The sequence below is a fragment of the Sebastes umbrosus genome, chromosome 22 (assembly GCF_015220745.1).
Source record: "Sebastes umbrosus isolate fSebUmb1 chromosome 22, fSebUmb1.pri, whole genome shotgun sequence".
Classification (NCBI taxonomy): Eukaryota; Metazoa; Chordata; class Actinopteri; order Perciformes; family Sebastidae; genus Sebastes; species Sebastes umbrosus.
In genome coordinates this window covers 13,746,774-13,770,849 of record NC_051290.1, presented here as the reverse complement: position 1 = coordinate 13,770,849, position 24,076 = coordinate 13,746,774, and the positions used below count along the sequence as shown (strand labels likewise).

The following is a 24,076-nucleotide window of genomic DNA, read 5'->3' as shown; positions in this document are numbered from 1 at the left end:
TCCCAGTCAGTTGATGTCATTCACATTACACTGCAACCAGGAATAAACTGGGACACGTTTAGAATGTTTACGTTTAAAATTGTGTCATGGTCTAAATATTGTATATTTGTGACATCACAAATGAACAGAAATCCTGACAGCTTGTTTCAAATGCAGAGTTTCTGAATACGGGCTGTGTGTATTTCCCTGTGGATTGAGTGTTCAAATACTTTCTCAGTATTTATATAGGACTTAAACCTGCTTTATAATGTATAATCACCTTTATAATCACTTTTTACAATATGGGACCTTTAAGCCATGTTCTTTACTTTGGCCCTGTTCAGACCTGGTATTAAAGCTGCAGTGGGTAGAAATGGAGCAAATATGATTTAAAAAAGTTATTTTTATAAAACGATCGCTATATCATGACAGTAATACATGAAACAGGTAATCTGAAAAAAAAAATCATGTGCCTCTGTGTCCTCCGGTGCTCCTAATAGCATCTGCAAGATTTCACATACTGGAGGAAAACATGCAGTAAGAGCTCATCCGAGGTCTGCTGTTCAGCTGCCGTCTATGAGAGCCGGCTGTTAATGACTCACAAACTCCGACCAAAAGGTCAAACTAGGCAGCGCTGATATAATATGAATCAATATTATGTTACGTTAATGCCTATTTCTCGCCTCAAATGTTTTCAGAATCATCTTGTAGTGTACTGCTTAGCTTTAAAATGAGAAATGCATGCATCTCCAGTGACCGCTTGTGATCCGATCTCACTTCCCCGCCCCATATCTAAATAAACACAAGTAAACACATGACTAATACAGCAGACGTTTGGATAGTAATAAAATCCTACATATTCATGAATTTGGGTACATTTTATTAACATCAAAATATACGGTTATTGTACCGGCGGTATAATAGGTATAATAAGCGGGGTACAGAGCTTCAGAGAGCCGGGGATGAGAGCGAGAGAGCAAGCGGGCGGGTGTCAGCTAAGTGCAGAGCACCGGAACAAAAACACCGGAACAAAAACACCGACAGTATGATAATAATGCACTTTGCGTGCCTAGTCTGATAAGTCTGTAGATTATGTAGCCTATAGATAAGATATATTTTAATAAAATACAGTCGTACTGAGAATACAGTAGAGCACAGAAGCCGTTTCCATGCTGTGAGGCAGACAAGCACTCGCGTCTGTCTGTCTATTCACATGAGGAGCGCAGTGAGACCCCGCGGATCCCAGTGGGACGTCAGTAGATTAGTAGGCAATCCTTCAATGTGGCCCCAGACCACCTTTGAATGTGGTCTGAGCGATCGGATCTCAGTGCGTCCTCAATGCGTCCTCAATGCGTCTTGAGTGCATTCACAGCTGTACTTAAAGCTGTCCACTTGTGATCAAACCACTCAGGACACATGTTAATACTGAACAGGGCCAAAGTGGGGTCTGGGGACCCACAGGGGTCCTTGAGGGAGTTCCAGGGGGCCCCCAGTAAAAAGAGGAATCATTTATTTTCACTATTATTCCATCCATAAATAACACAATGACAGCATGTATGATTATTTTAGTCATGGGTTTCATACACTTCCTGTAATAAAACATCTTAAAAGCAAAAAAATCAGATGGGGGACCCGGGTTCAAAATCCTATCAAATGGGGGTCTGTAGTCTAATTTGTGTCAGTTTAGGGGTCCTTGACTACTGCCCACGCCATACTACCATTATCACTACTACTATTAATAATAAGAATAGTAATAATACTACTACTAATAATAATAATAATAAATGCCCCCACACAACCCCATACTATTACTAATAATAACTCTAACAATAATTATTATTATTATTAACCACTTCTCTATTTACACCATTACCAAGCTATCATTAAGTTGTTATTATTACCACATGCACTGATTAAGTATGAAAAAACACATCTAAAGACACTCACATTCATCCATCTTTCACTTTGTGTCCGAGAAAACAGCTACTTTTAAGATGTTTGACAATTCGTTATTTGGGTGTATTTCGAAGAATACGTTTTTAAAGAAAATGAGCTATGTAAGTAAAAAGAAAAGCCTCCCGTGGACAGGTGTGGTAAATAAGCATTTCTCTATAAACACTAAACACAGTGCATCTGGTCCTTGTGCATTCTTGTACATATGTTACAATTCTAATGCTACTGTGATGTCCATATCAAATAACATAAACTAACTAAATGTAAAGAGTCTAATTGGGCCCAACACATGGTATGTATTACAAAGTTGTTGACTGAGATGTAGAGAAATGTAAACATCTATGTTTTTGGCAAAAGAAAAAAAGGATTGGAACAAAAAATAAATAAAAAATCTTAACTCAGGGTCCACTTAAAATCTTTTTCATTTTAAAAAAAATGAGAAAATTAGTACTCTTTCCAAAGTCAAGAATGAACCTCCACGTGTTTCCATGTTTAGTCGCCAACAAATACGAATTAATTAATTTAGAAATACATTAGCAACCATCTTTTTCATGAAAATATTGTCACTAGAAAAACCCTGCCTTCACAGACCCTGTGTGGACAGCAGGTATTGATTAAAACGGCACATCTGTTCCATCTTTTCAAAGAGATGAACCAGGGGAAAATGAGGCTACATTGCTTGCAGTAAAGAGCAAACCTTATTACAGACTCCAGCTTTCGGTGACATTACATATGACTTATTGCATGCTCAGGTGTGCTGGTCTGGGATCCAACTTTCTTACTGTTATCCTAATATACTTTTTATTTGGATCTACTGAGGGTTGGTGTTCAGCGGTGTCAGAAAGCCTACTATATGTCTTCGAAACATGCTATTCTCTGTGCTGTGCTTGTTTGGCTTCTGTTTTATGTTGTTGCATACTGAACTACTTGATACGGCTTCCAACGAGAAATCTTGACGGACAGAAGTCACATCTCCCTGCAATACAACACACCAGCCACCAGGAGGGACCTCTGTATGAGTGAACTACACAGCAGCAGGTAATCGTTGTCTCAGGAGGAACAGACTTCTGGGGGCCAAAGGAGGTGCAGGATAAAAGAGTCACCCGTGGGTGTCCTAGTAAACAGGTGGCAGATGTAGCAGGGAGAGAGAGGGAGAGGCGAAAGAAAAGAACAGCATAATTCGATACGAGCCCGCAGAGGGGGCGGCAGGGAGGAAGGCAGCCAACAACGAGGGAGGAATAGAGCAGATGCTTCATGTGGGAGGAGGGCGGTGGAGGGGCAGAAGGTCAAGTCCCTCAATGCTGCTACCTGTCACTTACCTTTTTTCTCTAGAAATGCCTACGGTGAGCTTCCAAAATACTGTATGCCCTGTCCAAATATTTACCCTGTCACACAAAACCGAGAGAAATATTCAATTAAGACAGGAAAGTACTGAAACAAGTAAAAAAGCTGCCAAACATTTCAAGGTCTAAGCCTTGAAAGGTTTTATTCAATGACCAAGTAGAAGGGATTTAACAAACTTTATTGCATAAAAAAAAAGTGTTATTTGAGGTCGCAATGAACATAAACATGTGTTGGATGAGAGACATTGGCATTGACAAAAAATACTGTTAATAATATAGAAAGAAATGATTTAATTGCATTAAAATTAAAGGTGAAATACACTGCATGTATTGTACAAATAGGTAGGAATTAAAGGTCTTATTGATAACATTTTTATGTAGATGAATATTTAAAAAAAAAAAGAATACATCCATAGAGCCTTTAAAAAGGTGCAGAATAAAAGTGTGGCTTTTTCCTGAAAAAAAATTATCATGATTGTGAATTAATCATTTTAAAAATGTTGGCGGGTCCAAAATGAATGTTTTGTTTATGTCTGGAAGATATCTGACGTTTGGTTCCCACTTCTAACAAGGCTTGTGAGCTGATAGTAGTATGACAACGTTGGTTTCACGTGGTATTTCTGGGTCGTCAGTTAGTGTGAAAAAACGGATAAATGGCTCAGATTGACGGTAAGTGCCTGGCAACGACTTGTTGTGAAGTGAATGCAAGGGGGGGGAGAATGTGACATCTAGTTTCTGAATGTTATCAATAGCACCTTTAAATGCATAATTTAAAATAAATATTCAGAATGAAATAAAATAAATACTGGCACTAGAGGTGCTAAATGTCCCTTAAGCAGTAATACATTAAATGATGTGTATACATACTGTAGCAGCTTCTAATCATATAAGTTACACATTAATCCAGTTTGTGTCTTTTGACTGTTTCTCTCAACACACCGGCGCACGCTAATGCTTCCAATCTCCTCATTCATCAGCAGCAGCATTATCTAACAGTGTTATAACAAGCAGGAGCTGCAGAGTAAACTGCGAGAGCGAATTAACACTTCATTAGCCGAGCTGGGAGATGTTACTGTTGTTCTCTTTTGCTGGCGCAATACAATTACTGCTTCATGCAACTACCCTAATGAGCTTCTCGGCTGATCTGAACACTGCTGCGCGGATCGTCTTTCCTGCAGAGCATATGGCTTAAGGAGGTTAGCTTAACCTTACTGGTTTGTAGGCTATACTTACATACTGTATAATATCTAATGACACGATATTCACTATTTATGGTGCATCCATGCTAATGAGGGGTTTGGCTTTTTGCTAGAACTAGTGCAAGATGTGCAAGACACTCTAGCCTGGTGTTTCTTGATGGATGATTAGTAGTGTTAATAGAGTGGTTGTGGCATTGCAAAGTGGCATTTTTTGTAGTGTCTCCTTATGCTCCAAGTGGTATGTACGTACTCATATCCTGTAGCTTCCACGCTCCTCAGATGGCGGTGGCGAATAGAAAGATCTGGATGAGCGGCATGACCTTCAGAGTTGAAAGGTCGGCGAGGACAGCCTGCAGTGTGTATGTCAAACAAAAAGACACATAAGATTTGTCATCTAAATTCACACTCCCCTCCTGACCAAAGCGGTCCTACCTTAGCCCACACCCTCACCCCCCCCCTTTCAAGACACATATATCAAGATTTAAAAAAAGAACGACATGCATAATGATGATGCAGGATCCTGGGGAAGTGACAATCCTCGCTTTAATGGTACACCGCTCCCCACCCCTGTCCTTTTGGGATCGGTGGGAGATTAAATTTAGGGACCCTATCGTGTTTAGAGAGAGGGTTTAATATTTCAACGCTGGGCCTGAGCTTCTAAATATAAAGATAAGGAGCAGTGTGTTATGATATCTTCTCCCCTCTCTGCTGGGGCAGGTGGTAAATGAGCAAGCAAATAGTGCCGGCCAGCATCTTAGAGCAGCAGATCAGCCTGTCGCCCCAGTGCGTCATATTGTAGTTTAACCCTCGGGGGGTAAGGGGAGGCGAGGGAGGCGAGTCATCGTATGGTTTACTCTTGGTGTCAGTCATATGATAGTTGGACCACAGTATGGGAGCAGTCCGCGGTATACAGTGCAGGCATGCACAAGAATAACATTACTGATTACTACAATAATGCAGCGCAAGTGACAGTGCAGAAGCTATAGAAGGATGCACTCTTTAGCTGTTAGTTGCATGACAGAGTTCAAAGATTCTGTGCAGAGGGATGGCGTCTGTTATCCAATAGTCTTTGTGAAATAAACTTTTCATTGGAAGTGGTGTTGGGATATGAAGGCGGAGGACTTGGGGGAGTGTTGGCAGTATGGTGCATAGGGAGGGGTAAGAGGGCGAAGGTATCTTAAGTGTCCAGCCAGCCATTTTTCTTTCAGACATGTGCATGCAGAAGACTGGGTTACTGGTACTGGCTGGTCATCAACGGCTATTTACAGCCTTCCAGGAGTATGTGGGGGACAGGGAGAGGACTTGAGATTCAAACACACAGACATAAGTCTTATGAGAGACGCACATACCTCAGCTGAGGCCAGTGACGTCACTTCCATCAGGTTCTCGGAGCGGAAGGCAAACACAGCGGCTGCGAGGACTAGGAGGAGGATGGCATATGGTTGAAAGACGGGGGAAAAAACAAAGGGAGGGGGTTAAGATATAGAAAGATAAGAGAAGCAAGGGATATTAGTGTACGTACAAATACCAAGGCTGTTACTGCAGAGTTTATAGCTGAGTATGAGTGCAACAACTCTTACCTGCAACTATCTCCAGGGAATCGTATCCCAGGATTCGATCCCAGAGGAGAAGCAGCTGGTCAGTAGACAGATAGCCAGAAAAGGCCCGCACCATCCACTTAAAGGCTATACGCAACCTGGGGACAAGACCGTCACATTTTCTTTATTTGTCCATGCAATTTATCTTTTTATTAGGAAATTGTGATTCCACTAATTCACCACAAGGTGGCAGCAGCTCATTACAGAAATAAGACTGGTTTGTGCAGGGTGTTATGTGACCCCTAACGCTATATAAACAACAGCTAAAGACAGAAATATAATTTTGTTTAAGAACAAGGAAATACATATTTTATGGCCAACTTGTGCTGCTGGACCAAGATGAATATATGATTTCTGTGGAAATGCTGTTACAAAGACAAGCATATTGAACATTTTTCCTGAAGGTTAGGAAGACTCTTTGAGTTCTCACTGCAGACAGGCACACGTGCAGGAAGAACAAGTCGTTCAGGATAGCAATTGTCCATGACAATGACAATTGAGCAGGTTTGCCTTTAACTGCATGTTCAACATTTCAGTCAAAGGACTTTATATTTCCACTTTCTTACAAAATTCTTATTTTTATTAGCATATATCAGTGTGAACAGACTCCTAGAAATGTAATTGCAAAATGCAGTCCTAATTGGCGGGACATTAACTTTAACCGGTTTCGCAGTATCCTGACTGGTGGAAACGCTTCCTTTCTTTGTCAGGTAAAGTAAGGCAATGTTACTTTCAAAGTGCCTGAAGTGCAAAGCTGACGGGTAAAACCGCAAACTTTAATGAAGAATGGAATGAGCGTCGTCGTTAGACGTGATTGCAGTCTTGTGACATTGATGCCTGGCAAGGTAACGTGCTTTGGGCAGACATGGAGGAGGAGAGTGAAGTAGAGCAGGAGGAGGCATCCCAACCAACCCAAGAAGAACTCTGAGTACATGATTATCAGACATTTACACACTGTAGTTTATTTTGACAGTGTTTTGTCGGCTTTTTAATTGAAAGATGAGCAAATAATGCAGGAAAAGTCAAGTCTTTTTTTTTCTTTTGGTATACTCTAAAACATAAATTTGTGAGTTTTATATTGCACTGACTGAAGTCAGGTTGGCATTTATTTGCACCTGTAAACCGTAAAACCTGTAAAACTTGAAATTATTGTTCTCAGGAAGCTTAAAGCTTCCATTTCGAAAGTCTGAGTCTTTTGTTTGTCTTTTGTTTTAAACTCAAGTGTTGTCTCATGTGAAACAGTTGTTTTTGTTCGTGTAGAAGTTCCAAATAAAAGAAGAAAATAATCAAATGTGATGAAGTACGGTACGGTTATTTTAAACAATTTCTTAATTAATTTACAGAATAATTACTGTATCGTGAAATATACCGTTACTTGATATAAAATTTTGGCCATATTGCTCACCCCTACTCGTTAATAATAAGCTGACAGATAAGGTCTTTAGTACCTGCAGGATGAACGCACATATTTGTGTTTTTTTTAATCATTCCTAATAGAATTATTTCCATCTTGGTTGTTTTAAGGTTGCTTCAATATAGGAAGAAAAAATGCTAGATATCCCAAATGCCAGAACTCATTTTTTCCTTCTCACATTTTCCGAGTTCATTAATAGTCTGAGGGCCAGATGGGAAGCTTTGGCGGGCCGTATTTGACCCGCGGGCCGCTAGCTGACGATCACTGACATAAACTGTACCATTGTCTCATTGGAATTTTTTGCTCTTTTCTCTTTCAGGTCACTTTTTACCATTGTTTTGAGTGGATAATTAATAATGTAGGTGGATGAATTATTCCTCTTTTAAGTCTCATTGAACTGCTGAGCGATACAGCACCACGCAGATAGGACGATGAGGATGTGTGCAGGCTACTCACGGCTGCGCCCCGATCTGCCGAAGGTGGTAGAAAAGCTGAGGCAGGTGAGTCTGGAGCAGCCGCTCAAACTGCAGGCACAAAGACACGATCCCCTGCAGGAGCACACGTGCACAAGTTCAGCACATGCATGGAAGTACATGTACAGATATAACACAGAATATTTTTGATCTTGACATTTGGCAGTCGTTACATTAAAAAAAAATCTGTGAGTTTACCGAGGTAGAGGAGGAGATGGAGTGCAATCTGAAGAAGTAGCGGATGTACATTTCCCTGAATACGCTGTACAGCTTGGATGGCTCGTTGTACAAGAAACACAGAGGTGCAACTGCGGGATAAACATGCGCATACACAAATCCACATACACACACACACACACACTGTTATATCTTGCTCTTGCAGTGTTCCTCCTGCAAGTTTAGTGTGAGAACTAACAGGTGCAAAAATATACTCACCATACATTGAAAACCCATGAAAAGGGATCACACCTGTGAAAATTAGATTTTGATCAGTCAGTGCAGTTAATACACATAAACATTTATATATATATGCAAGTATATTCATTTAGGATATGCCCGTTGAGATGGGTCATCTTGTTTTCAACATATAATATCAAAATAACAACAATATAGTGGCAACAGATAAAAAAAACACACAATTTCACAGTGAAACATACAGACAAAACAAAAACAGACTACGCAAAAATAGTAAATAAATATAACCGTTACATGGCCACAAAGTAGCCAAGGACAGATATTCATTAATGTCACTTAAAGTTGTACAATTAGTCTCAAAATAAGAGGTCAAAGCATTCTTAAACATACAAAGTGATGTCAAAGATTGAATATTGGAAGGTAAATTATTGTTTTATCAATGTAGAAAAGCAGAATATATTTTAGTCTTCATACAAAACTATCAAGGATGACCAAAATACTTCATGTGACTAAGCAAGAAAAGGTCTAAACATTGTATGTTTGTTCTTTCCTGTATAAAATAATATGATGTGAATGTTTGCAGGCTCACCGTTGGGAGGATAAACAACAGCACACTCCTCATCTCCTCCCTTCCCTGTTAGACACACACAGAGATCAATCAATAACCATGACGTACAACACAGGGTATGGGCTTCCTAATTACTACTGTCATGCTCATGCAGAGGTATCTGTGTGTGTAGACACGTTGTGTTAGAGTGAAGTGGCACTGTGAGTTCATGTGATGATGTGATGTGTGTTTTAGTGAGCATGTGTCCTTGGCGAAAGCCACATCATCTCACCCTGAATGAAGGATCTGGGAGGAGTGGCGCTGTTGTATTTGAAGTGCTCCAAGACGGCAGTGTCTCGAGAGAAACACAGCAACACCTCGGAGGAACACACAGGCTTGGTATTAAACATGCTCACCCCCACACACACACACACACACAAAGGCTTGGATTACATGCACAATATGTAATATCATCCTTGCCTTTACGACAGGGGATAAAGGAGACAGTAGTTAATACACTGTTGTTTGCTCTGGAGCCGGTGATGGCCTTGAGCGGTCTTGATTTTAATTCTATTAAAGCAGTACACCTGCAGAGCTTTCCATAAGCGCCGGCCAAACAGACGACAACTCATTTAAGTCCAGCCGGCTACTTAACTATGCATTTTTGATTTTAATAAAATAGTTTTGATGGTTATGTTGCGATTCTAGCCTCCGCTTCAAAACGATGCAACCATGATAGAAAAACATGCCTATCTGTCTATCTCAGTCCTGCCCCCACATGCTCTTTATCAGTGGTTCTCAACCATTTTAGGACCCCTAAATTGAAACACATTAGGTCACAGACCACCATTTGATAAGATTTCGCTTCAGGGACCTCCAGCTGAAATGATTTTGTCTGCTAGATATTTCTAAGACCAGAATTTTACAGTTGTCAACCACTGCTTTATATGAACGAGTATGTGCGCGCTCAGCTGAGAGGTGTCCCTGCAGAGTAGAGAGCGGTGAGTCATCTTCAGTGTTTGACAAACATTAGCAAAATAAATACTTCCAAAAACACAGGTGGCAGCAACTTCACGATTGCGCAGTGAGCATTAAAAAATCCACTGAAAGGTCTCCACATACGCCACACAGACGTTTAGGGCTTAATGAATGAATGAATGAACAAATGATCTTTACTTACATTGCGCTTTTAGAAGTTCAGTTGATTCACATGATTTGAGTCAAGTGATTCACATGTTTTGTTATTTTAGAGTTCTTTTTGGCATAGGTTTATTTTATAAATAATTTAATAATTATACAAATACATAGGCTAGATAAGACATGTAATTAAAAACATGTTCCCCCTTAAAATAATCTTGTTTATTGTCTAAGAATGCATGTAAGGTTTATGGCATGTCTGGATAAAAATTACAGTGAAGGTGTCAATAAATAAATAAAAAAATAATAAATAAGGTCTAATGATTCTTAACAACAAAAGTTGTGATCAGTCAGGAATAGGCGTGGTTTTAAATATTAATAAGTATTTACAGACAGTGTGTGCTAAAATGCACTAGAAGCCTAATTCTCCTTTACAATAAATCACTACATGTTTACAATCGGGCAGGCAAACTCATTAAAATATGCATTAATTAAGATGCATATGCTGGAATTTTGTTTTCAAAATTTAGCTAGCTGGCTACTCTATATGCCCGTGGATGGCCCTGTACCTGGAGCCAGCGTTTCAGGATGTACTGAAGCAAACAGTAACAGAGTCTCGAGTGAGTGCTTGTTTCACAAATGACCGTATAAGTGGGAGCTTTTGATTACAGTCCAATTTCTGTGTCTTTTTGAGCACCGATTTCATTTCCACCGGCCACTTCAGATGAATTACATCAGGGGGAAGTAATCTCTCTGGGCAAAAATGAGACCGGCAGACATTCATAAGAGTTCATTGATAGGAGACTACTAAAAACGACGGCAAATGAGGGCTATAGCATGTGTCTAGACTGCCTCTTCTCTGACCTTTAAGTGTACTCGCTGGGTACAAAAACAGGAAGGTCTACCGTCGTACTTGAAGTGTACGAGACATATTCCTCAACTATTTCCTACACTGAAGGTTATTTATTTTAATGAACCATAAATAAACACATCACAAACAGCCACACCTTCTCTTCAAACACTTCTGTGGAATTGCACTTTCATCCCGCAATGAGTGGATTCTTTCACTGCCTAGTGAGTTTACCATCGGTCAATATTGACAGTGATACCAGAGCTTTGTTTTTGCTACACTTGTGTACTCGTCAGTCAGCCACCGCGGAGCATGATATGTTAACAGCTGCTGAACAAACTGGTTGCCGAGTATATGCTGATGCTCGTCTATCAGCACCAAAGACAAACAGAGCGGTGACCAGAGAAGCTAAAAATAACAGGTTGTTTTCTTGTCTGGGATGAATACGTACGTAACTGTAGGTAGAGAGAAATGCTGTCAACACAACTGCTAAATAATTCATTATCTAGTGGAATGAAGAAGTTCAGTTTTGAATAGCCAGTGATTGTATTTAATATTTGTGGGAGCCCTTGTAACTATGTGGAAATGCTGACTTCTTAAATAGGTGATAAAAAGCTATAACCCTTATATATAAAAAAACTCTTAACTGTTAGTGAAAAAAGTTTCAGAGTCAAGGTTACACGCTTTGTAGGGCTGTACAGAATGTCATTTTTTTTACATTCAAAGCTTCTATTGAGGTTATCAAATGAAGCTTAGAATGTCTGTCGTCATATTTTATGATGTCATCAGCCTAAAAAAATGGGAAAAAATAGGTTATTGTGGTTAAATAAATTAAATTTATGGTGTAACTTTTTCAGGGGCAAGACTACTGGTATGGTAAATAATGAGAGACGGAGAGCTGAACTGTGAGAGTAGACCTTACCTGATAGAGGAAGTCTTCAAACACAAAGTAGTAGTCGTCATTACTGGCGGTGAGCTTCACATCCTGGTAGGAGAATGTACAGTAAATGTTACAGCTGACAGCTAATTTCACCAAAAACAATTAAAAAAAAACAACAGAAGTACAGTAAATGTATGTACGGAGATTGTGTGTATAACCTTGGTATCAAAGTTTATGTTACGCAGGACAAATGTTCTGATGAAGGGACTCCAAAATTCACTAGAAATCCAAAACTTTCAGTGTTTGTTTTTAATTTACTGTAATATCTTGGTTATAAGGCTTCATAAACATGAGCAGTGACAGTGTAGAGGAGTGTACCTTATAGATGAGGTTGTCCACCAGCAGGTCATGCTGTATGACTCCAGCCGTTAGCTGCTCATAATGCATCACGTCCTGAAACGGCAGAGATCCAACATGTTTTATGTGCGCAATAACTTGCATTAAAATCATATCCAGAACCCAATATGTGTGGTCTTGATGATAAATGAAATTGTTGATAAAATGTTTGTTTATGAAGTTTGGTGTTAATCCTATCATGTGATTTTATGGACGAATTGAAGTTCCGGTTCTCTGATGAATATGGTATGTAAAACAAATCACCCTCTTCGCTGCTAAACCAAGTTTATGCATTCTGACGGCGATGACAGAAGGATTAAACGCAAGCTTAATGGATGGGTCTCTTGTTTCCGACCACATGGTTAAACTCAAACGTGTCTCCGGTGTGAGACGGGTCAGATCAGCGCTGCGGATGCGAGGAGAACAGAAACAGAGATGGTCATTTTGACAGCTGAGGTAGAACATTGAAACCATTGTGGTAATATGGACAGCATCAGTGGAAGTTCTGCTAAAATACTTGAAACTGATTATACATCTTGGAAATTTGGGTCACGGCAGTTCATTTTGTGAAGAACAAAATCTACCTGAAATGAGGCAGACAAACAGCAGACACCATCAAGACAACTCTGACAAGACTTGTAGGACAAGACAAGACAAAGAACCTCATGTTTGTTCTTTTGGTGTTTGTAAAGCAGTAAAACTTAAGCAATACAGGTTACGCAATTTCAATGCAGGTTACGCAATCTATGCACGACTAAAACGACTGAGACAATGCACATACTGTCTTCAGCCAACTCTGACTGTTTAATGTGTTTGCCCTTGCGCCGTCCCGAGCCACGCTGACACTCTCCAGACCTCAGTCAGGTCCCTGTAACTCCCCCTCAGAAATCAATCTTCCCATCACAAGCAGTGTTTTATCGACTTGGGCTCAACAGGAGACTCTGGGGTCCAGCGTTTACACAGCACTTCGCCACACAGGCAGGCAGCTGCTCTGTTTGGGCTAACGGTGCTAAATCGCCAGTCTTTGATTATCTTAGCATTTGTATACACAGGATAAGTCACAGCTATAAGATAAAGCTAAGATAAACAGCACAGGGGGAAAAAACACAGATTATGTTGCAGGTCAGTTGGTGTCCATATTGGGTTTTTACTGTACAGTGTAAATCCCGGGATACAAACTGAAAAGTCCACTGAAATAAATACACAAGAGGTCCAAAAACGACCTGACCATTAACTGTGAAAACTTCACCTTGTAGTAAACATGCAGTTTGGGAACCACTGCAGCTGTGTGTGCATGGCTGTGTGTGTATATGCATATAGTACCTGTGGCTGGTTGGTAGAGTTGAGGATGAGGGCCCACAGGTCTGCCCGGAGCCCGGTGGAACAGCCCTGCCTACTGTACTGCTGTGCTGCTGCACTGTCCTGATCCACAACCACTGGACCAAAAAGAGACAAAAAGAGACAAAAAGTTAAACATAAAAGAGAACAACAGAAGGGGTGCATGAGACAGAAAGACATGGACAGACAGTCCATTCCTCTATGCCCAGTTTTAGTGCTGCAAAAATGGAATTACATTAAATTAATTTAATTAAATTCACTCAAATACATTTGATTTAAATGCATTAATTAAATTAACTCAATTTAATTTTAATAAAATTAAATTAAATTGAATTAAAATAATCTCTTAAATAAAATAAATTAAAATAAAAGTAATTAAATTAACCTCAAATTGACTAATAAATAAATAAATAAATTATATTAAATTAATTATATTGGATATATTTTAATTCAGTAAATTTGACTTGCCAAACAAGAATGCATATGACCAACAAGAATCACTAGAAAGCCTCGTGATTTGCTGGCAGAATTACATAATGTACAAAAACAGCAGCTGGGAAAATGAACACCTGCATGTCTTGAATGACTGCACAACAACACTAAAACTGTTAAGAGGTTTGTTTTTTCCAAGAAAACTTGGAAAGGATGACAACCGTTAGCGTAGAAACAAAACATCTTTCAACAGGGACTGTTGCAAAAAACAATAAGATAAGTTATGAAAACTACGACAAATATGTCTGATTAATCTGAAAGAGTGGGCGAGCTGCAGCGTGACATCCACGTGTTTGACTTTCATGGGTTTGCTCAAACGTACACTCAGGTTCACAATTTCATTCTATCCCTCTGACAATGTATAAACATAAAAAATCATAACACAGACATTCCCTCAATGGTGATTATTACATAACTTCCCAAAAAAACACTTAGACACAATGCTGGAAACGACCTCTCCCACATCTCCATTCTACCCTAAATCTCTGTTGTGACAGTAGCCAAAAACACACAGCCCTTGACTTAAGGTGTTGGCCAGTCATAACATAAACGAACACACTCCTCGCCTCTTAAATTTCCTATTTGAGTGCACTTAACACTTGGCCTGGAATACAACTCGCAGCTCGGGAGCCAACACACAGCCAGCCTAGGGTGAAATAGTGGACCTTGTGGCTGTGTATATAAAATACAGCTTGTGTTTTTAAGACTTTTGTCGATTGATGTCTGATTGGTGTCCATAATAAGGTTGGTGTTAACACTGGGTTCATAGCAGGGCAATGTGATAAGACTTAAAGTGCCAATTTCTGCACCTGAGACGGCGAAGAGGAGGACTCATTAATGGCAGGAGCTGACGTTTGGGATTTTCTGTTCACATGTTGTGGTCAGTGAGTGAGTCAAACAGATATTTCTAAATATAATGGATGTATTATTTCTGCACTCTCTTTCAGGTTTTACTCTTTTAAAATGTGTGGATATAATTAGATCTTTTTGATACTGATCTCCAGAAAAAGACTCTTTAATGTAAAAATAGAACCAGATCTGTACTCGTCTGAAGTAAGAACAAATTTAAACACAAAACTACATAACAGACAGACTGAAGGCTGCTCCTGTAGCCTGAGGTTGTTCTACTAAATATCAAATTAAAAGGGAGTAAATGCTGATTAAATCAGAACTTAATGATCACTAATGAATAATGATAATGTCATGATACTCCTGGTAGCCTCTGGTTGGTACTTTTGGTTCTGAGTTGTGTCGGGTCATTGGTCCTTGCATAATTTAGATCAATTTGTGTGCACATTAATGCATTTAACCTCTTCCACTCCTTGAGGGTGCCGGCACCCTCGGCCGACTTTACTGCCTTTCAGAGGCTGTAGCAGGCTCAGTTTTAGAGCCTGAGATGCTGGTATCATATCAAACTAGAAAACCTAAGGAATCCATTGGTCAGAAAGGAAGATAAAAAAAAGTCTCCTACATTTTGGCGAAGAAAAACTAGTATGGCCATTTTCAAAGGGGTCCCTTGAACTCTGACCTCAAGATATGTGAATGAAAATGGGTTCTATGGGTACCCATGAGTCTCCCCTTTACAGACATGTCCACTTTATGATAATGTTTTTTGCATGCAGTATAAATATGTTATTTTCACCTATACTAAAATGGTGTATTTTAATATTTCTGAACACTGGGGTCCCTAAACAGTCTTGGAATTGTACAAATTGGGTATTACTGTAAAGATGAGACTCTTGTAGATCCAATGAGCCCAACTGTATTCATGTGAGATGATGTTAGACCCCATAGTAGCCATTTCATTGTAATGAGACCATTTTTTTAAACTTGACCCCGCTGTACTAAATGACCTGTGGTGACATCCAGGATAATCACAGCCTCATGAAACTTTACAGCCACAAACTATAGACCTAGAGCATTCAGAGGATGGATGGCTTTTCTAGGTATACTGACAATAAAGGGGGTTTCTTAGCAGTGTCCAGAACAGAAGTGCTCGCCATCCAATCGATGAAAAATGCAGTTCTTACAGAAATCTTTTGACATTTGGAAATGTCAAATCACAGCACGACTTTTTCTATGGTGATCTTCAAGCTCTTGGTGTCTTAATGGGGTATTTTGGAGGGATTATTGATCATTTTTATCAATTCTTGAGTGGTAAAAAATGGTTAAATTTAGCACCAAATCTGGGTAACAAATGGTATCCACCCAAAAAAAAGCTGCAACAACTTATGAGACAAAATATAGCATGGGAATGGCCAACATATACTTCTATCATAATGTTCTAAGCCCTTATACACTCTCACAGTTCATTTCAATTAATCAATTTAATCAATTCATGTTTGTTTCTGATCTATAACTAGAACAACTTGACACACAGTGGTGATGCTGCATCTCAAATTAATCTTCAGGTTCCCAGCTTTCAGAAGATGTACACCACGTGACATATACTGATGATCTGCTATCTCCCCCTAAAGACCCCCTGTCCCCCCTAAAAATTGGATCTATGGTAAAGAGGGTTGGAGTGAAATAGGTTAAATACCTCAATTAAAGAATTAGAATAACAGAAACCCATTTGCAACAACAACACTGACCTTTTTTCCCGACTTGAACATACTCGTTTTCAAACAGGTCTGGACGGGTATAAGAAAAACAGAACAAACAGATGCATTAATAATCGTCTGCTAGTGGCTCAGTTTTTCAAGCTAATGTTATCTCTTTGATTTACAAACACAAGGACGATGGATACGATTCTATTTAAAGTCTAAACACCGGCCTGTAACAACGTCAATATCTGGACGTAACAGAGATATTGTCTGAGAAAACCCAGACGGCCATGTGGCACAGGAGAGGCCAGAGTGGTATAAACACCATTATTAAATCCCACTGTTCAATAAGTAAACACATTTATTTTTGTTATTTCTGATTAATTACTGCTAGAATTAAAATGTGTTTAGGTCTCATATTAAAAAGCTGCTGAATGGACGTCGTTCGTCTCTTTATTACCAATCATATATCGAATGCTATTATATATTTGATAAGATAAAAAGTCCTCTAAATACTCTAAATAGCCATTTAAGCTGCCCAATGTCCAAACCAGTATCACAACTGGAAATTATCCAGCTATGACACAATGTTCTGCATTCTACATGTCATGGTGATAGGATGCAGAGACCATTAAAACCAGCTGGCTTATTAAAGGAATAGCTTCGCTAGCTGTTTCCCCCTGTATCCAGTCTTTATGCTAAGCATTTTGTGTGAATACCTGGATGGATGTGTGCATGGTCATCAATCCCCAGCTGCCCACTGGTCAGGTTCAGCTCTGAGTAGGCCTGTCTCTGTTAGTTTAACACAAAAATACACACAGATTTCAAATCCATTGTGCATGTCCCGGGCAGCTTCAAAGGATATACTGTTATATGCGTTGAACTCCGGAGGTCACTAATGGACAAAACACCTGCAGATAGAAACACATGAGCAAACACAAGACATCCATATGGGTCCCTACCAGCTGCGGGATGTCCCTGACATTGAGGGGAACCTGGATGAGACCCCAGTGGCTCCTGACACCGACGTCCTCGCTGCTATCATGATTCGGGTTCCGCAAGCTGATTAACACCTGTGTAGAAAAGCAATAATATATAGCATGAATTAATTAATTTTTCTTTCTTAACATTTTTTAAAGTTCTTCTTTAACTCAAATAAATCACACTGAATACTCTGAGGCGGGGTGGGAATCAACAGAGGCCACACAATATGATATTATCACGATACGATATTAATACGATACGATATTAATCACAATATGGTATTATCACGATACGGTATTATCACAATACTGTATTATCACGGTACAATATTATCACGATGCGGTATTATCACGATATGATATTAATCACGATACGGTTTTATCACGATACGATATTAATCACGATACGATATTAATCACAATACGGTATTATCACAATACGATATTATCACAATACTGTATTATCACGGTACAATATAATCACGATACGGTTTTGTCACGATACGATATTAATCCCAATACAGTATCATCACAATACGATATTAATCACGATACGGTATTATCACAATACGATATTAATCACGATGCGGTTTTATCACGATACGATATTAATCACAATACGGTATTATCCTGGTACGATATTATCACGATACGATATTATCACGATACGATATTATCACAATATGATATTAATCACGATACGGTATTATCACTGTATGATATTAATCACGATACGGTATTATCACTGTATGATATTAATCACAATACGATATTATCACGATCATATATATATAGTAAAAGATCGATACCTGTCGGTCCGTGTATCAATACCGTATTTCTACGCAAAATATCGCGATACTGTGCTGTATCGATTTTTTCTCCCACCCCTACTCTGAGCTGCAACAAATCTACTTACCTCCAGGAAGTCTTTAGGGGCATATACAGGCCTAAAGCGAGTTAAATCTGTAGAGACACAAAGACATTATTGTATCTCTACAATACATTAGGTGATAGCAACACTTAGTGTACAAAGGACACTTTGTACGTGGTTCTTCCAGCTGATACATGTACACAATGTTTACATATGCTGTTCCAGGACAGGTTTAGCAGCTGTAACACCTAGACTACACAAATTAATCCGACCGTGAAGTCCATTTAATCAACTTGAACTTGAATATACTTCAGAACGCATTTGTGACACTCAGCTTCAATTTAGCAGCTTCTACAAAAGTCAAAAAAGAACAGTACAGGACATGCTCAGCCAGCTTTAAGTGGGACTTCCACGCGCCGTCTTCGTAGCGTGGCAGTAAATTAAAGTGCCGTGTCGTCCCATGAACGAGGGCACATTAAGGTTTGGACGGAAGGAGCGGCGCTGCTCATTATCGCAGCTCCGTCCGAGGAGTCTGGACAGTTTCTATATTCACAGTCCAAAGTGTTTATAGCTGGGGGACGGCACATCCTAAATGTTATTATATGGCAGTGAGCCGTGATAGCATTGTTTGGACACAAGGTTACCAGGTTCTTTGTAAATGTGCTGGCTTCAAGTGCAAATGGTTGGTTCATTGAGAGGTTTTCAGAGTGAGGTAGGAGACGTGTCTTCCGAGACTAAATGCTAATAAATACAACAATCAAATTCTCCACTGGAGAAGCTCAGAGGCTAATAATTAGCGCTGTGATTCAGGGCAGCCAAAAGGCAGTGATTTTGACCTTTGAAGCCTGATATGAGTAAGCAACTATCTGTAAAGACAGGACACCAAAATCAACATCTGGAAACCACATTATATACTATTCAGATGTTTAGTCCAGTCCTTAACAAAATCTTCTCTGGACAAATAGTGGTTAAAAAAGCAAACATGGAAGTGGTAGATCTGGGTCAGAGATGTGTTAAGCTGCTGCAAAACACACCGACGTCTGACTGATGCACCGGCGAATACACGCATCAACACTAATCTTTCATAAAAGGCAGATTGCTCAGGGCCAAACCCCTGGGTAATGTCTAGAGACCTGGTTCATCCGTGCCCATCTCGTTCCATTTGTTGGTGAGCTCCTTCTGCTCCGCTTCGGGCCTCTGCGGAGTGGGCGGAAATGGAGGGTTTCAATACAAACAAATAATGCCATACAGTCAAAACACAACCAATCTTGAAAATGTCACAGCGGAAATGATCGGTTAGTTTGTTTGTGTTATTATGTGACTTTCGTTAGTTTGGATTCACCAAAGTCACACAATAACAAAAACTAAAATTACAGTTTTTTTCAATGGAGTCTTGTGGCTTTGGCAAGATAATAGATGGATACAACGGCTTCAGTGCCTCGTTGCAAAGGGCTGTCTGACGGCGAGGTAATGCGGCAAAAATATTCTAAATATAGCGTACACTTAAACTGGTATTGATATTTTTTGGTGAGCCTTTCTTTTAGGTGGCTAAAATGTGTTTTGCTGCCGGCCCCGTCCACAGCAGTACATTGCTTTGCTCACGTGCGGCAACTTCTGTCTGCTTCTCCAAACTAGGGGTGTGCCGATCAATCATCTACTGTAGGTAATACACTGACTATGGATGAGTGCCTAAACTATGCCTTTAAGCCACAACTCAGAGCTCCGTCAGCTTGGGGTTAAAATGATTCAGTGCAAACTATGCAAAAATAAAGTCTTTGCCAGAGAACCTGAATTAAGAGCTGTTGTAATTATGCTATGTTAGCTGTGATTCATAATATTTTAGCTACCATGCGAGCCAGAGGCACTCCAAGCTCCGTACTCATGCTGTTGAGGCTTTTGAGGACACGCTTCTCCCAGCTGGCCTGCGTAAGAGAGCACACACACACACACACACTCAAGACACATTTGACTTCATGTTACATACCTAGGCGATAAAAAAAATAGTAAATCGGAAGGCAAATAAGACATGAGTCAGATAGGTAAAAGAAGAACAAGTGAGGAGTGACGGAGATAAGAGGAGACAGACTGACCTGTGCCTTGCGCATGTAGGCCAGCGGCTCTTTGAGATGCTCTGGAGGAGCTGCGGGATGGCTCGGGGGCAGCTGGCTAGAATAAGCAAACACAAGAGCGGAGAGCGTTATGGTACAATAGAAGAAGAGTTGATCGAGTAACTACATAAAAACGCCACTGTGTTTTTGAGGGATTGAAGCCACTACGAACACAAACAACATATATTTTAGAAAGAACTGTGGAAAAGTGCTTGACAGAAGTAAGCTGTCAAACAAAAGGGCAAATAACATTTTGAGATCTTTCCAACAAACAGGCAGTTAGTCACCATTTGCACCCTGCACATAAAGCTCAGATGAGTCAGAACGCATCTCCACCAGATGCAGCGACCGTCTCATGTCTTTTCCCCCCGGTAAGCATGCTCAGGGCATATTGAATGACTCAAGGTCTCAGTGTGTCAAACAACGTTCAACCTAATCTAAACACATATAAGAGCACATAGGGCTGACTAATGGCCCAAAGAAGGAGGCATTAGTCAAAGTTATATGTCATCCTTTGAAAGCAAAGCATTAAGCGTCCTATGTTTCAGTCTGAGCCTCAGGAGAGCGAGGACGGTATGTTACCCTCAATGGTTAAGTGGAGGAACACTTTTTCAGAGCTGTTTATTGAAGTTTAAAGAGATTTCCAGCTATTTAGCTATTTGATTCTAATAAAGATTACTAAAGAGAACATAAATCTGGATTATTATGGAGGAATTAGCTTTAACAATCTCTTGATAGCCTCAAATCAAGTAGGTTTTTTTTTTTTTTAAAAATAACTAGTGAGCATATGAAGCCAATAATACTGAAAGAAGAACAAAAACAAGACATAACTGTCAATAAGACGCTGAACTGCTGCAGGGGCAGATAACAATGTGAGGTACAAATATTTGTACAAAAATTTATGGCAGGCAACTTTGCATCCTGTCATACCCAAAACTCAACACACTGTACACAAACTGCTGTTTACCCAGTGAGCAATAGTTTCATAAGATTCATCTTAATTCTTACACATATATCCCCGTCTCTGTGGCTGAGCTCACCTGTGTAAACAAGGTGCAGCATATGCAAATAATAAAGACTTCAAGAAGTCAAGTTAAAGTTGCAATAGGCAGTATATTTTTGGTATTATTGGGCAAAAATTCCATAATAACCTCTCTGCATATTGTAATTCAAGTTTTCTGAGAGATAACTAGACTTCTGCACCTCCTCATGGCTCTGTTTTCAGGCTTTAAAAAAGCCCATGAAGGCAGACTTTGGCCAATCACAGGTCATTTCACAGAGAGAGTGTTCCTATTGGCTGTGCTCCGGTTGCTGGGCAGTGCTTGGTATTTTCTCAAAAGATCTCAACGTGGCGGCCGGGTCACAGACTTTCTCATTTTACAGCTTAACAGTGCACTACAAGCTGATTCTGAAAACATTTGAGGTGAGAATTAAGCATTATAGTAACAGAATCTTGATTCATATTTGATCAGCGCTGCCTAGTTTGACTGTCAAACGGCGCAGCGGCTCCAGGTGGAAACCTGCAGCCTCGCAGCGAAAGCTGGACCGGAGAGGCCAGACACACAGCCACCCGACGTTAAAGATCAGAGTAAGCGCTCTACACATGTTGAGCGCCGTCCTTTCTTGTAAAATGTCCGGTGTAATCAGTGAAACCAGTCACAAGTTTACGGTGGGGAGATTTCCTCACCGTGACATCCCTAATTACAACACACACAGAGGGAGAATGACTTCATTCTCTGCTCAGGTAGACATTACTCCTCTATATCTTTACATAGCAAATAGTTTTTTGCTGCTATGTTAATGCTCTGGATATCATATAGAGCCCCTTTAACTTTAGAAACATCCGTCTTTCACCCAAGGCCTGGTAGCTCTTGATATGTGTGAGCATTTGCTTTTCAATATATTTGTTATCTATGTTGCTTTAGTCCACGGAATAATTAAGTTAAGTGGCAAACTGAAGAATCTTCCGGCCACTCTTTTTCTCTTAATGCATAACGTTTATGATTCAGGTTAAAAACATGGTTGTGTTTTTTACATTAAAAATATTCTAAAGTCCTAAAGGTGTTACAGGCATTTCCATCACCAGGTGCAGTCAAAATGATGTCCTGCACATGCATTAGGACTCATGAGCAGGGGCTTTTCAGTGACTTGATCAAGGTTTGATCCATTTGCTCCATGTTTAACAAGCAACCCGCTCCAATGAAGGACAAATAACACCTCCTCCAATCTTTTATAACTGACGTAAGCATGAGGTTTTCCTCAAATGCACAGGGGAAACTCTTAGTTTCTACAAACCTAAGTACATATTTGACAGTCTACAGTAACTAAATATTGATAATTTTATGCATCATTTGCAATATTTACTATCGGGATACGGCTCAATTGTAAACCACATGAATGAAATTGACGCCTGACAGGTGTGTGTATACAGGTTTGTCTGATATGTCTGTATATTTCAGTGCTTCACATAAACAATACATAAATAAAAGTGGATGTAACTTACACATGCAGTTCTCTGTACACTGCATTCTGTAGCTGTCTTTCCCAGCCTGCAAAACATTGAAAAATCACCACACAGAAACAAAAGTTTAGTTGTTATTTGTATTACAACAGGCAGGAGGCTGTGGCAGTGTATGTGTACAGAAGATGACAGTGATGCACCCACCTGATGTCTTGAGAAAAGTGCGTACGTCCTCTTTAAGGGACTCCAATTTGATGTCAGGTTGATGTAAACACTCCTACAGAACATTTAGGAAAGAATAAAAGTTGGGCATTATTAATGTAACTGTGTTCTTACATTACTTGAAGTACAAATTCAACATGTTTACTGACACTCTGAGATTGACAACAACCTGCTCGTTAGCCCCCATGCCAAGGCCTATAGAAGGAGGCTAGGACACTGGTCTTGGAGTGTGGTGTACTGCACATGCGCAGTGTAGTTCAAGCTGCGGCCAGATTCTACTGCGCATGTGCAGTACCCACCGGTGATATGACGTATTGATGATTCGTGTCCCAGCCTCCTTTCTATTGGCCTTGCCCCATGCTAGCCACATGCTAACTAACTAGCCGAGCTGACTCACTTTGGCTTGTCTCTCCAGCTGAGAGTGTAACTGGCTTCCTCTCAGCCGCTGGACGATCTGAGCGATGCTCAGAGACAACTCGGAGCCCTCGTCCATCCTCCTTGGCTAAGTTTATGCGTCTGAAAACGGGCACAGTTTGACGTGTTTGACGCTAGCAGCATCCGGCCCCTGCAGAGGTTACTTAGCAACTGAGGACCAGACGAGGGTGCAGGGGAAACAAGAACCAGATACTTTGGTTCCTTGATGAAAATCTTTGTTCCGACTGTAAACTACATACAATTCACTCATAATCAGTGGTGTAAGAAGTACTCAGATATTTTAATTGAGAAAAATTAGCAATATACTGAGTAAAAAATACTCTGTTACAAGTAAAAGTCGTGAATTCAAAATCTTACTTAAAGGTCCCATATTGTAAAAAGTGAGATTTTCATGTCTTTTATATTATAAAGCAGGTTTAAAGGGACTGTTTGTAACT

The 24,076-nt window shown here is 39.9% G+C and overlaps 1 protein-coding gene across 2 annotated transcripts; it reads right to left on the bottom strand.

Moving 5' to 3' along the window:
- Nucleotides 1-1,500: 1,500 nt before the first annotated feature.
- tbc1d19 (TBC1 domain family, member 19) lies at nt 1,501-23,837 on the bottom strand. Of its 2 annotated transcripts, XM_037759409.1 has the most exons (22): nt 23,602-23,837; nt 23,187-23,259; nt 23,025-23,070; nt 20,504-20,579; nt 20,261-20,335; nt 19,547-19,610; nt 18,459-18,505; nt 17,522-17,632; nt 17,279-17,351; nt 16,608-16,646; nt 13,507-13,619; nt 12,166-12,240; nt 11,830-11,892; nt 9,213-9,297; nt 8,963-9,007; nt 8,395-8,427; nt 8,158-8,267; nt 7,943-8,034; nt 6,055-6,170; nt 5,824-5,894; nt 4,725-4,824; nt 1,501-3,317 (listed from the first exon to the last, which is right to left on the bottom strand). In XM_037759409.1, the coding sequence occupies exons 1-21, from the start codon at nt 23,695-23,697 to the stop codon at nt 4,750-4,752; spliced, it is 1,578 nt and encodes a 525-aa protein (XP_037615337.1). In that variant the 5' UTR covers nt 23,698-23,837; the 3' UTR covers nt 1,501-3,317; nt 4,725-4,749. The 2 variants fall into 2 exon arrangements, with proteins under 2 accessions (XP_037615337.1, XP_037615336.1); XM_037759408.1 differs by lacking the exon at nt 1,501-3,317 and having other exon boundaries at nt 3,402-4,824; nt 23,602-23,836.
- Between the last annotated feature and the right edge of the window lie 239 nt (nt 23,838-24,076).

Excerpts from the sequence above, each read along its gene's own strand:
- tbc1d19 (XM_037759409.1), bottom strand. The coding sequence starts at position 23,697 with ATGGACGAGGGCTCCGAGTTGTCTCTGAGCATCGCTCAGATCGTCCAG. Across the intron at positions 23,260-23,601 it reads AGCTGGAGAGACAAGCCAAA|GAGTGTTTACATCAACCTGA; the intron begins GTGAGTCAGCTC and ends AATGTTCTGTAG. Across the intron at positions 11,893-12,165 it reads TGGACAACCTCATCTATAAG|GATGTGAAGCTCACCGCCAG; the intron begins GTACACTCCTCT and ends TTCTCCTACCAG.